This window comes from Tympanuchus pallidicinctus, unplaced genomic scaffold (assembly GCF_026119805.1).
Source record: "Tympanuchus pallidicinctus isolate F22 unplaced genomic scaffold, pur_lepc_1.0 scaffold9, whole genome shotgun sequence".
Lineage (NCBI taxonomy): Eukaryota > Metazoa > Chordata > Aves > Galliformes > Phasianidae > Tympanuchus > Tympanuchus pallidicinctus.
Window position 1 is genome coordinate 16,911,993 of NW_026294813.1, and position 14,126 is coordinate 16,926,118.

At 40.3% G+C, this 14,126-nt stretch overlaps 1 protein-coding gene across 10 annotated transcripts in view; it reads right to left on the bottom strand.

Moving 5' to 3' along the window:
• CELF4 (CUGBP Elav-like family member 4) overlaps positions 1 to 14,126 on the bottom strand; it is a 715,804-nt gene that overhangs the window by 92,198 nt on the left and 609,480 nt on the right. For all 10 annotated transcript variants that reach the window (XR_008203252.1, XM_052670670.1, XM_052670666.1 and 7 more), the window contains exon 5: positions 9,527 to 9,606. Coding sequence is in view for 9 of the 10 variants with exons in the window: in XM_052670670.1 (XP_052526630.1) it covers positions 9,527 to 9,606 (80 nt within the window). In the remaining variant the exon portion in view is untranslated. The remainder of the gene's footprint in view (positions 1 to 9,526; positions 9,607 to 14,126) is intronic.

A 14,126-nucleotide genomic window follows, 5' to 3' on the forward strand; every position in this document is an offset into this window, starting at 1 on the left:
CTTCTTTGCCCGATTTCACTTGCCAGAGAATATCTGAGGCAAAGATATTAGTGTCTGATCAGATGCCTTACAATTATGAATTCGTGTTGATTTTGATTGAGGGTCATATCTGAAAGCTATTGCTTTGATATAAATACATTTTTGTCCTTTAAAATTTCCTTTAAAATTAATCTTGATCTTTGCATAACCAATCTAGATAATAAATACTGAATCGATTCACACTGGTTGTGTTTTTGAAAGGGATAGCAGTCTGCCCATTACTATGAGCTCTCTGCCTTCTTTACAAGAATGTTATCAGTTCAGATCACACTTCTGAGCTGGGCTAGGAAGAAGTGGATTAAAGGATAACAAGCAGAAGCATTCAGAGTGATTTAAAGTTGATCCAGAGACCACTTAAATAAAACAGATGGTCCCATTCTTTAAATGAGGTTAGAACAAAAAGCCAACCAACCAACCAACCAAAAAAAATAAAAAAAATAGGACAGACAGAGGAAGAATGAACCCCACCTCATAATAAGCAGAGCAGTAAGGAGTCTCTTCATTTCTCTCCATGATGGGGAGACCATGTGCTCATTGCAGAAAGATGGAGTACCCTACAGAAGATGGGGGACTTCCCTGATGTGTATGGAGCACTTTATACCATGTAAATGGCTCTGATCTCCCAGAAAGGTCAGCACTTGTGAGTTATTTTAACCTTCTCCCAACTCCTAATCTCATCCAGCTCAAACAAATGTTGAGTGGTGAGCCTCCCAGAGACCTCTGTGGCATCAGGATTTGGCCAAACTGGACTACAACATCATCCAGCTCTTGACTTCCCCCAGCCACCTCTGCAGCTGTTGATTTATTTCCAAACTTCCCTTGGACTCATAAAGAGACATTATGGTGCTAATTAGCTCCCTTTGTCTAAGGTGAGGCTGTGTGGCTCATGAGCAGTTATCGCTCTCATCCCATTTGGAAGCAATGAATTCTGTGATTCAGAAGGAAGACAGAGTGAGGAAGGCTGGGGGAGATGGCTATTGAAGCCCATCATGTCCCACAGGTCTCTTCACTGTCCTGCCAGATGCCTGTGTGGCTACGGCAATGTGACTGGAGAAGAAAAGCAGCTCTGATGAGTGTTCCAGCCCCAAAAGGCTGTCTTCAGTGCCAGTATGATTCATACCCCCTGTCAAGCAGCAGGACTGCCTGGATTTCTATTCTGGGACCCAGAAACCTGTGATTTATTAGCTCATTTATGGAATAAGGGGGGAGGAGGGAATGCAGTCCTATGATTTTATTTTATATAGAAATTATTAAGGGAAATTATGTTAACTGGGACACTGCTGGCCCAAAGGATATGAAATCAGCTATCTTGGTGGCAGCAGTGGGGTAAGATAGTCCATGAACCTTAGTCTTTCTGTGACCAGAACCTGCTGCTCTGAGGAAAAGCAGCCTGAGATCATTGGATTTTGGTAGGAATGACTGCAATTTAACATCCAGGTATTTGGTGTGTTGTTTCATCCCAACAGACAACACATGACTTTATAAACAGTATTTAGGTAGCCTATTAGTAAAATCAATTCATTACTGGAAGGAGGGCTAGGCCTGCTGATGCTGAATTATGAACTGACTCCTAATGCATTATTAATTTTTAATAATAGGAATGGGTGTGTTGCGTCCAGCCCTAAGTTAAGGAAGCCAGTCTGAGGGTTACAGAAAACTGTTGCTTGGAGTGCATTTTCTTTTACAGAGCAGAAGATCAACAGAAAAAAAAAAAAAAACAAAAACCAAAAACAAACAAAAACTAAACAGTCTGAATTGGTATCTCCACTCTCTTCCATCAGTTCATCCATCATTATCAGTGTAAAATCAAACTTCAGCTTTCTCTATTAAGAAGGAGATGGACTTATGCTGGTTATAGACCACTCAGACATTATGACCCTAGGTAAGTAACTTTAACGCAGATTCAGCAAAAAAATGTATGCAGCACTTTACATGCTGGAGTCATCAACTTTCTCCTAGAGTTATCTATTTCTATTATGCACCTGTCTACAGTTCTGTCCTTGTTACCTAGATACTTTGAAGACACCACTGGGAAGTGAGGTGGTGAACTGATACCTTCAAGTTTGGTCTTCTCAACTGTTTGTTTTCCAGGTTTAAGTAGATTTTAAAATCTACATCCACCAGTTATTACTTCTCTACTAGAATTAGGAACAAGAATTGCTGTGATTTTTGCTACAAACTGGCTAAAAATAAAGGTCAACTGTGTGCAAGACTTGTTCATTCTCACTGTATTTCCTCTTGTTGCTTCTTTTGCTTCTCTTGTGTGTCGCAGCTGTCAGGGGATCTTACAAATGACCTAACTGCAGCCATTTTTGGTGTCTATTCTAAAATCATCATTTATATAAGAGAAACAGACGTCCCCCTGAAGGATCAATCTCTATCCATTAACTGTAAGAGAGGAGCATATGATAAGATTAGAGATGATCCCAAAGTTTTATGTTTTAACCAACACTTTGACATGCCAACCCCAGCCTTAGTTGGTAAGCTACTAAGTGTGGAGAGAATTCCATAACAGGTTTTTATGGTGCCTAACACAGTGGAATTCTTTGCAAGGCCAATGATAACTACATTTCCGTCAGCAGCAGTTGCTATGAATCACCATGGAGTTGCTATGGAATAGAAATCAACTAAAGTTTTCATGAGGGTGAAGAGTTTACTTCTGTTGAGGTGTGATATGCAAACACGATGTTGTGGTTGTGCCCACTCAGCTCCTAGATTCCCTTAAGTGACTAATTTTATTGACTTCCTGAAGGTGTGTCCTGTTGGAGGTGGAATGTGCTACAAGGTTTAAGTGGAGTCTCCCAAACGGTGGGAAAGACAAATCCTCCTTCCGAGTACTAAAGGCTGCCGCGAGCCTAGAAGGAGAAGTGGATTGTGCAGCTGAATGTGCATGTATTTGCGAAGAAGGGAGGAGAGACAAGGAAAGTTTCTCCCATGAAAGAAATGATCCAATTTGAAGCAAGTCCCTCATGGGAAGAGCTGTGACAGAGGCTGCTCTGTTCCTGTTAATTTTCACAGTGCAGCTGTCAGCGGGTCTGTAAATAGTACTCCGCGAAGCCAACACTTCCTATCCACACATCAACCATTCAATTAACAGAAGAACAGAAGAAGGAAATAAAGTGCACCACCGCCTTCTATCACAGCTTTGATGTTTCCCAGCAATTTATGAAAGTGTACACAAATCTAATTACAAGCCCCACTGCTTCCCATTTACATGGAGCTCCTCAAGTTCAGAGCTGTTTATATCAAAATAATTGTTAAAAATACCTCAGCTGATCTACAGCATTGTGGCCCCCCACTCACCGGAGCCGCCACGCTGCTCCTCCCAGGGAGATTCTGCCGACTCAGCACTTTAGTGCCAGCATGCATGCATAATAAAAGCTGCTTCTCTGCCACTCTGCAAGCAAGGCACCTGGGCTACAACTTCATCATGCCCACGAAGGCCTATTTTCCTTCTTTCCTCCACCTGCTCTTTCTGCAGACTCTTACGGCTTGATCTTCCAACCTAAATATTCCTTTGCTGTGTTGACGGGGTGAAAACAGCTGCTCAACCAGTTTCCATAATGGGGCTGTGTCTGGAGTTAACTTCACAGTACTCTGCAAAACCTTAACTGCACTCTAGGAATGCTCAGCAATAACAATAGCAGTTGTCAATATGAGCTACGGTTGGTTTCTTTGGCTGAGGGCCTGAGATACAAATATCCCATTTGCCATGAGTCTGAAAGAGGGCCACTACACATGAGGACAATTGTACTTGTTTTTTGGGGGCAATTCTTGATTATCTTATATTTAAACCACTCTCACTTGGTGAAATAAATAGGTTAAAAACAAAAACTAGCAATCCTAATCTGTTATAGTATGAGAGCATAGACTGTACACTGTAAAACAATTAGAGCACCTCTTAATCTGACTATTAATTGTGCTTATTGGAAGTTTTAGAACCATGGCTGGACTTCTGAGGACTGTGATAGACATGGGATGAAAGTCAACCTTGTTGATGGTGTAGTGTCATTTGTATTTTGTTGATTAATTAAAAAAATAATAATAAATACAATAATTAGAGATCCAATTAGTCTGTAGCCTAACAAAACTTAGCCAGAATTGCATGATTATATACAGATGGTTTCTGACAAGAAATTTGAAGTTGTTCTTCTTATTTCTGTTGATTTTTGAGCTGCACAGAAAATATAGAAATGGATGTCCCCAAGTTAGCAAAGTTTTGGGTGGCAATACTTTTTTTTTGTTTTGTTTTTAAAATTTCAACTAATTTGAATCTTTCTCTGTGAGGCAGACATCTGTTCAGTGCTTGTATCCAAGTCTCACATTTTTCTTTCTTTTCACATAACCAAAGATTCCATCCAAAACATAATTTCATGGAAGATTTTCAGCCAGGCGTAGATAGACTTGGGGTGGTATTGCCCAGATACAGAAGAAATACTGTGGTTTCATGAAGCTGATGCAGAGGCTTCTATAGCAAAACAAAACAGGATATAGCTTGTGTAATGGTGGAAACCACCTTACAGTGTTTTGGAGACCTTAACAGTCTCAAAATTAATGAATAAGAGAGATACAAAATGAATATAGTACTGAGAGTTGGAACATTAGGCAAGCTCAGAAGGCACCTGAAGAATTAGGTATCAGAGGAATCAGAGGAGGGGATGCCTGGTTTCTGAGTCTCATATTGTTTTAGAATCATAGAATCATAGACTCGTTTGAGTTGGAATGGACCCTTGAAGGTCATCTAGTTAAACTCCCTTGCAGTGAACAAGGACACCTACAGCTTGATCAGGTGCTCAGAGTCCAGTCCAGCCTGACTCCAAATGACTCCAGGGATGGGGCACCCACCACCTCTGCAAGCAATGTGTTCATGTGCCTAACTACTCTTACTGTAACAAACTTCTGCCTAATATACAGTCTAAATCCCCCCTCTTACAGTTTGAAACCATTTCCCCTTGTCCTGCTAAAGAGTCTGTCTCCTTCTTCATAACAGCCCCCTTTTAGACACTGAAAGGGCACTGTCAGATCTCCCTTTAACTGGTCAGAGAACACCTAGAATAGGGTTCAGTTCCCTTTGCATTAGACATGAAGGACGTGAACAGCATCAGTGTCTGACTTGTATTGACTTGTAGATGTCTGATCTGGGATAGAGTTACCAAAGCTTTTAGCTCTGGCAAGATTACTGTGGAAGTGGCAGTGGACCAGAAGTACTTCAGACAGCAAGGGTGCATCACAGAGAGAAAAGGCAACTGCAGCCTTCCAAATATCTGCATGAAGCAAGTGTTTTTGCTTTTGTTTTAAAGCAGTGAGGGTCCTTTTCCATTCACCAATGCACCACTGGATCTGAGAGAACATGGGAATCTGACACCTAGAATTAACTGAAAAGCACACTTCTATGTGCGTTTTGGTTCAACAGGTTTCAAAATTTATTTCTCTAAAATATAATACTTCCAGAGGTATCTATTTCTATTGATTGTAATAGAAACTTAGATGACAAGCACTTACATGACAAGCTCATACTTCCTAAACTTTTAGATGTCTAAACTTAGGTGAGACAAGTCCCACCTGAGGTATTCAATCTAATACCACTATGGAGATATTCATTTTAATTATTTAAAGGGATTTCTATTCTAATTAATGAAAGGGAAGGGCATGCTGAAAAAATAATTTATTCCATTCTAGCACAAATAGGTAAGGGCAAGAAAGCATGAAGCTCTAGAAATGTGTCTCCTTTTTAGGAAGACATTTGCAGTAGATTAAAATTTTTTAGACTGTTAAAGCTAAATCAAGTGAAACATAATCTTAATTCCTACTTGCCATATTTGTCTTAACACACACAAACACACACACACACACACACACACACACACAAAAAAAAAAATTAGCTAGCAGTACTGCTTTACCCTTCCAGAAACAAGAATTTCTGAGGTACCATGGTATGAAATCATCAAAGATATGCAAAAGTAGTATGATATTTAGCCCTGCATACTAGCATAAACATTAGTGAAATTTTGAAATTTTGGTATTAGTGATAGTGGATGGAGAAGGGTTTATTCTGCGTGGGTGAAGGAACAAGGCCACATCTTTGATGTGTTGTGCAGAATGACTCTTCAACATTTGGCTGTTTCCTGGATGTGAAGACAAGGAGAGAAAGAGAAAACTGAGCTGAAGATGATGCCTAGGTAGGAGCATGACTGACAGGCAGGATGATAATGTTGTCCACAGTGATTGAAAATGGAGGTGAAGGAGAGAGGAGGAGGAGTTTGGGAGGAAAAGTTTAAGAGCTCTGTTTTATACATTGTGGGCTTGATTTGACAGCTAGGCATCCATCCATTAGGAGAGGCTGGAAAGACAGGCCAAGGTTTCAGTTTGGACAGGAGTCAGTTCTTTAGTAGAGAAGTTAGATCTGCAAACTGTCACTTCAGAAATGGTCGCTGAATTCATGTTGGTGAACAAGGATGCTGAGGACAAGAGCTGGATGAAGAAGTGTAGAGAATCAAGGGAAGAGACGTGTTTCTGCCCCTTATGGGTAAAGAAGAGACGTGCGAAAGGACAGAGTAACCATAGCTGAAGGTAAAGGGCAAATTATAGTTAAAAATACATGCAGCAGTACATGAAAATGATGATCTCTCACTAGGGAGGACATGAAGGACAAGTGTAACACTATTCTAAAGCTGATGAGTTGATAGACAATATAATTTAAAAAGACCCAAAAATAAAGCACTCTTGGCAGGTAGATACAGAGGGAACTTTGGGCCTGCTCAGAAGTAAGGGATTTTGGGAAAGTTATTTCTCAAACCAATTGCTTTGTGCTCAAATTTGGAAGTTGTATACCTGCTTGTTAGGCCCTTAGGAGAAAACAGAGCCTTGCATGGAGAAGTGGGCTTGTGACGGATGACAGTCAGGCACCTGTCCAAGGAAAGGTTAATAAAAAGAAAAAAAAAGAGAAAACTTTCATAAAAGAAAGTTGCCTTTTGAAACTATTAGGGAACATATGTTGTGTGAACAGGAAGTCACAGTAGAGCAATAATCCTGACAGCTGTGGAGAAACAGGAGTCTGCCGCAGGAATGAACGGCTCGAGACCTGACAAGAATGATGATGGATGCCCCGTTGGTAGTACACGAGGACAAGGCAGGAGACGTTTAAATTGGCTGAACCACAGGAACAACTTTGAGTTGGCATCACAGTCAGACAAATGAGGCCAGTCCTAATGGCGAGAGAAATGGGAGGGGGAGCTGGAGGAAGATGGCAGCAACGCGCCCCTCCTTTCCAAGGACGAGGCCTACATCGCCATCTCACCACGAGGTGGCTGCATTTCTCTGTGAACACCCAAGCCCTGAATGAAGCTGCATGCAAACCCCGAAGCACCCTGAAAATGAGAATGAGAGCGGTGAACACTTGCAGAATTTGGCCCATATCTTTCCAAGTGTCCAAATTGTTCTGAGGCCCTCTGTGAATAGCGCTGTGTGCTCAATGTCTTGATGAAGCGTCAAGTCACTTGACAGGTCCTCACTAGTTTGTTGAGCCATGCTAGCTGTCTGTGTACCTGCTAATAGCTCATGGGAAATGTGAGGAAGTGTCACATAATTTAGCTCAAAACAAAGAGGTCAAAACATAATTTTCTCCTTGCATTTTCTGTGAACTAATAGTATGTGCATGGATTACTGCTGAGGTTCAGCTGATTCATGGAAACTTGTCAAGTCATTCAAATTTATGAGTGTGGAATGTGTTTAGTGAGAGTTAAAGTGCAGTGCTTTTTAGAGACCTAGATCTGATTATTCAAGAACCACGTGTTAGGTTATTCTAAAGCAAGTATTTGATTAAAGAAGTCAACAAGAATAATGGTCCCATGAAAAACTGACAGAAAGGCCATATTCTGCACTACTTTTTTTTGCACATCCTCAGTTGACTTCAGCAGCATGGAACAAAAATTTGTTCCAAGATTGTTGAGATGGGTATTTCTTCTTATCTGAACAGTGCTGACAATAGGAAGGATAAGAATATTTTGGATATAGTAGATCTAGATAAAATCTTCAACTCTCCTTGGATTTTTTCTGCTTTCTTCTCTGTTTTGCTCTCATCAATATCACCCAAATTTCTAAGGGTACTGGAACTGACATTTTATTACACTGACTAGTGATAAAGACTAAAGACTCTGGAATTGCCATTACTGATGTCATCTACAGACACTATCACTTTGGATGATAGTTTTTAAGTCATTAGAATACTTCACTGACCTACTCCAGGAAAGATGATCATATTTCACAATGTGGTTTTCAGCAGTAAGCCCCCCATGTTGTTATATTCTAGAAAGTCTTGATTGTAAGAATTCAAAAAGTGGACACCCCACCTTCTAATACCTTCATTAGCAAATGTGTACCATTCTCTAATCCGATTTATCTAAACGTGGGTTCTAAAAAATAAGATTTAATGATTTGCTTCTTCTTATCAGAAATCTCTTTCCATGTGAAGAACTTTCCATTTCCATCTCTACACAGACTTAGAGACAAGCTGCCCATCTGCCAGGTTTATTTTAATATTATTAGGATAAACTCATGAATTGAGATTAGAGGTCCTTACTAAAACAAAGACTTTGCTATATTAAATATTTAAGAACAAGAATCCCTGTATCCTTTACAAGTTGTCAGCGTGCTTCTTAGACCTCCATAATTTACACCATGAATAATTAGTAACAAAAATAATAAGCCATTAAAATAAACCCAAACATACTGGATTAGATTGTCTTTCTGTACTGATAATGGAATGACTTACATTCCTTCAGGTCTGCATCGCGGTTTACAAGAATCATTCTGCACAGAAAATACATTTGCATTTTAATTTCCACTTCCTGAGCTATCAGTTTGGAAACCTCATTTTACAAAACATTAGCACAAGCAGAGTGATCCCTCAAACATTTCCTGGGAGCATCAGTAGTTTGACAGACTGTCTTTCAAATGCTGGATGTAGGGAAGACCACATTTATGCTGATGTAGACTCTTATGCAGTAGCATAGAAGTGTACTTCTCTGTGTTGTGTTTCTGGCATCTACTGCCATTACGTGAACATGCTGTTTTGTGCTCAGTTCTGGCAAAAAGTTTTTCTTCCTTCACATAGAGGCAGGGACTCTTTGTGGAAGGAAAACAAAGAAGCCCTTAGGTACAAATTTGTGCTTTATTCATCTCTCCGCAACTTAGATAAGTGGCTCATGGTGATTTTGATTCAATTGTGGTGCATATTTGGCACCTCTGAACCACGTCTTTTTTTCCAGTGCATCAAAACTGCTGGTGACAGAACATATCACTCCTTGGGGTTCTGTGCTTTCATGAAATGACAGCATCATCCTGGCATTTCCTTTAATGAGTTAAACACACCCAAAGCTCCACATGCCATCTTCCTACAGTGTGAGTAGCAGATCATACATAAATCATTCCTCCTACCATATCAGGCCACGGGACCAATTCTTGCTTTTCATGTTACAGAGCTACTCACCGGCATTGTCTGGCTGCCATGCAAGGCATTGATAGCTGCTTGGGCCTCTGCATGCGAAGAATATTTCACAAATGCACACCCTAGAAAAAGAAAAAGAAGAACATAAGAAAGGTTCCGTGGCTACCAATGACAGAACATTTAAATATTTTATCTTGTCCTCAGAACTAGTGATAGAGAAGATAGTGCAGAAAGCATAACAAGCAAACTGATTATTCCTTTCCAAAGTCCAGCCATAGGCAGTTCAAGGACTTCTTGAGGCAAAGCTAGATAGTTCCATGCTGCTTGCATATAATTTGGGTGGACACAAACTTAGAGAGAACCTTCTGAAACGACTTATCTTTTGACCTTTATAGCTTCCCATGTTAGCACTGCACAATTTTATAATTTACTGTGTGAAAATGACTTTCCTTTTATTTGTATTAAACATACTGCGGAACACTCTCCAGTGTTCTGGAAAAGAGTAAGGAAATGAACAAAAGCAGAAAGCTTCCCATTCCTGTTACAAGTCACCACAGGACAGATGTAGGGAAGGCATTCAGCTTGTTTCAAATACACAAGGTATCTGTCTTATATCACTGCTTGGTAGAAGTCCACTACAGAGGCTGCTCAGATCTTGTCCTGGCTCCGAGCAGCTTTGGTCTGACAAAGCATGACATATCTTCTGATAAACAAATGAAAATGGAATAGATATGCATGTGATGACTGCCATGTTTCTACCACTGAAACCTGAACTATACAGTGAATATTATATCATAAGCTACTTTACCACGGCTTTCCTGTACACATCAGAGAAATGTGGGCAGTGCTCCTCTAGCCTACACTGCCATGTGAAGAATCTCACACTGTCTGAACTCTTACAAAAGATTCCAGGGCAGAAAGGTGCCTTTATGAATATATGCTAGAGTGCAGAAATGATCAACACTTCAAAGGGTCACATGCATCACAAGAGTGGGGGAAAGTATTGCTAACACTCTTAGCTACAAGCAAATTGACTCAGAGGGAGGAATAGTAATTTCCATATGCTAAGGAGGATTTTGGAACAGATTGGAAGAGATCTGAGAAGTTCTGGCTTCCATCCCCTTTCATTACTATTAAAGACTCTTGAGCTTTTAATCAATTTGCAAAGCCCTAGTTGTTTCCCTGAAGGAGTGCAGAACACTCATGAGGGATGCCAGCCCTGACAACAGGACAGCTGTCCTTCATTTCCTTTGTAGAATCTTTAGAAGGTCAACAAACCATCACGGATCCATGCAGTGCATGGTGGGAACTGCAGCACTACAATACCTCACTTACAAAAGTAGAAGAATGAGCCCCGAAGGTGTCTATAATCATCACTATGAGCTGGCAGAAGTGGAATCAAAGAAAGCAATGATAGTCCCCTTCTAAAAAGAACACATACGTATGCTACACATACAGTAGCTATCAGCTACTGGTTAGGATGCCTTCACTTTGCATTCCCTCATACTCCTGTGCTCAGACTGTATTTCAGGAGAAGCGTAATGATTGTTGCTAATAGTAGGATCTAATTTGCAAGGAGCTGAGAGGAGACAATCACAGGAAAATGAGATAGATAAACTTCAGCTACAAACAATGGAGATCAATTATGACATAATCGCAGCCCAGCATTCCCAGGCTCCTGAGATTCTGTGCCTCCCTCTTCATTAATCAGAGATAATCCAGAATTAGGATGTTTAATTATTTGCACAGATTTTTTTGTACTTTATGACTCTAAAAATAAGATGCTTATTAGCAAATATACAAAGGCTTTCCAAAATCAGTTACCCACTGCATTTAGAGGAAAATTTTTGGCTACAGTGTTGCTGTCATGTTGAGGGCTTCACTCTCTTCAGGTGAAATTCACTTCTGTGCTGAGGAACCTGATGGATGAGTGGAGCTGGATAAAGGTGGGAATGAGGGGAGCAGGAGGCATTTGTCTTATTTAATGCCTTATATGCTAATGAGAGTCCTTCATTGCTTTTTCCTACTGCTTCCTACTTGGGTTTTGAGACAGAAGGACAAATGAAAACTCAGTTTTCACATATGTATAATGTCAAAGAAACATTTTGTTCCCTTTGTGTGCTCAATCGGATGGCTTTTTACACAACATGAAATGTGTACACAATTATCCCTCTGCCCTTTGTCACCAGGATTGTGCTCAGGATCTCATGAGCTGAGAATATGAGTCTCAACACTCCTCAAAACAATGGTGTCCTTGTGACAGGAGCAGTTCTGGAGTTAGAAGGGATTTTGACACCCAGAGAGATATATAACCAGGCTGAGCAGGGAGATACATGTGCACGGGTGTTGGGCTTTGTGGGTTTTTTTTTGGTAAGTGTGTGTGTTTTTGGGTTGTTTTTTTTTTTTGTTTGTTTTGTTTTTGTTTTTCTCTTTCTTTTTCTTTCCTTATTTCAAGATTATAGAGCTGGAAGGGCTGCTCTGACTATCTTGTCAGCTGTCCTGCAAGAACAGAGGAGACTGCAGAGTCAGGGCCTAAGGTATCATTGGAGGTGTTAGACTCCACTTGCAGGACTTCTGGTGTAATGGGAAGTCTTTGCTTTCTGAGATACTAAAAAAGACTACTGCTGAATTAGAAAATAAAAATAAATTATATGAGAAAACAATAAGGAGAGTATCCAGAAAGCAGCAACGCAGACACTATGGGTCCTGCTGGATTGTTAAACTGGATCTAATCTCACTGTGGCTTTCACACCTGTGGAATCCTGTGATCCTGTATGCACACTGTTAAGCTTTACTCAGATTGATGTAGGGAAGCTCATTCCTTTCTCACCTCTCCCAGCACAGATATTCTGCACTTCCTTCAGCAGAAAAATGCCCTAATCCCTGTTCTTCTGACACCTTGCATGCTTCAGCAACAACTGTGTCTGTCTGGCCCTGGGTGACTGATGCAGATGTCCACAGGCTCCAGACATCCACCCATGGATTCAAGCAAGGCTGAAAAGGCTTTCTGGCTGTGACGGTATTCTCTGGGAAGTTGAAATTCAAAGTAATGATTGCATCGAGATATCTGGAGGGCTAGGAATTTCACCACAGGGATATATGGTGAAGATTCATATAATGGGTTTGCTAGGACCAGAGCGATCTGATTGCTATCTGGTGCTTAGTTGATCTGCCTAAACTCAGTTTGGGTGGAATTTACACTTTATGGGTCTTGCCCATAATAAATATCTCACAAGTGATATGTGTCACATTGGTTTCTAGCGGATGGAAGACATTACAGACTGGGAATAACTTTGTGGGAGTTGTGGCTTGCCTGACTGTCTCCTAAAATAAGGGCACTACCCTTAAGTTTTCTACAGGATTGAATGCTCTTTGTGTGTATGTATCTGTGCGTGTGTGTAAATTAGGAGCTTCATATTCTCAGTAAACAGCACCAGCAAATGGAAGCTGGAGCCTCTGTCAAGGCTCAGTATTGATCCTGAACAGTTCAGTGAAATCAAGCCTGAGACTGCAGCCTGCTAGCACTAATAATTAAACTGGTTAGCAATATGGAGCTGCCACTCAGATTTGGACTTATAATGAAATTGTTTAAGAAAAAAAGAGAAAGAAAGAACAAGAATGAATACAAGTCTGTGGTTTGGATTTCCTTTGAAAGCTTTTTCTTACAGAGCTCACACATTATTTCCTTTATTATTACTCTGTTTAACTCCTTTGTCATTAGATTTTGTTCCGTACAAATCCAGGTAGAGATGGATTTTTATTTTTTTTTTTTGGCTTTCACTCAATTTGCTGATTTCTTCAGTGACAGGAGTGCTGAAATATCTGCCACTGAGCAATGGTTGGAGCTCTTCTTGGTGAACCAAGCCTTTGGGTCTCATGAAGTTAAAGTAGCGATAAAATTTAAGAAAGGTGTCCACAGTTTATTTTAAGCCACTTATATAAGGAAGATTGGGCTTTGCTGACTTACATCAAAATATTGCCCTATAATGCCATAGTGAAATCATTTTGGGCCACCAGTGACTTTACAGAATAGCAATATCTTTCTCTAGTGTATCACTGTGATTTGGATTTCTTGCCTTTCCATTGCAAAAATATGCTGGTTGATTTTGTCACATGTCAAAATATCTAGTGAGATATGAACTGCATCAGCAAGAGTGGTCTCTTCCCTGGTGCTGCATGTTCCAGCATGGTTTATGATGTATTATAAGCAGATCAATATTTAATGGACACATTATGCTGTCACGAGAAGAGGGCTTCCTATTCAAATTGAAGTAACTTTGTCTAGAAAATGTCAGAGGAAAAAAATGACCCTCAGATTCAACAGAAAAGTCTCATCCTTCCACCTGGACTCTAGAAAAGATTCCTTGTACTGCCCAGGAACAGGAGATTCTAAAAGGTGGCAAAAAAAGGTATGCTTTGCAATTAAGCATTGATGTATTTCAAACAGTAACTGCCTTTTGACTGTGTTGTTTACATCACATCCTGTACCCTCGCAATTTTGATTGCTGGTTGATGTATATCTGTGCAAAGACTAACTAAAGAAGAGGAAGACCTTGGACTGGTGCACGAGGAATAAGCAAAGACAATGGTGGAAAAAAGAATGAGCCTGTTCAATGGGAAAAGAAACTCCCAGCCTTCCTGG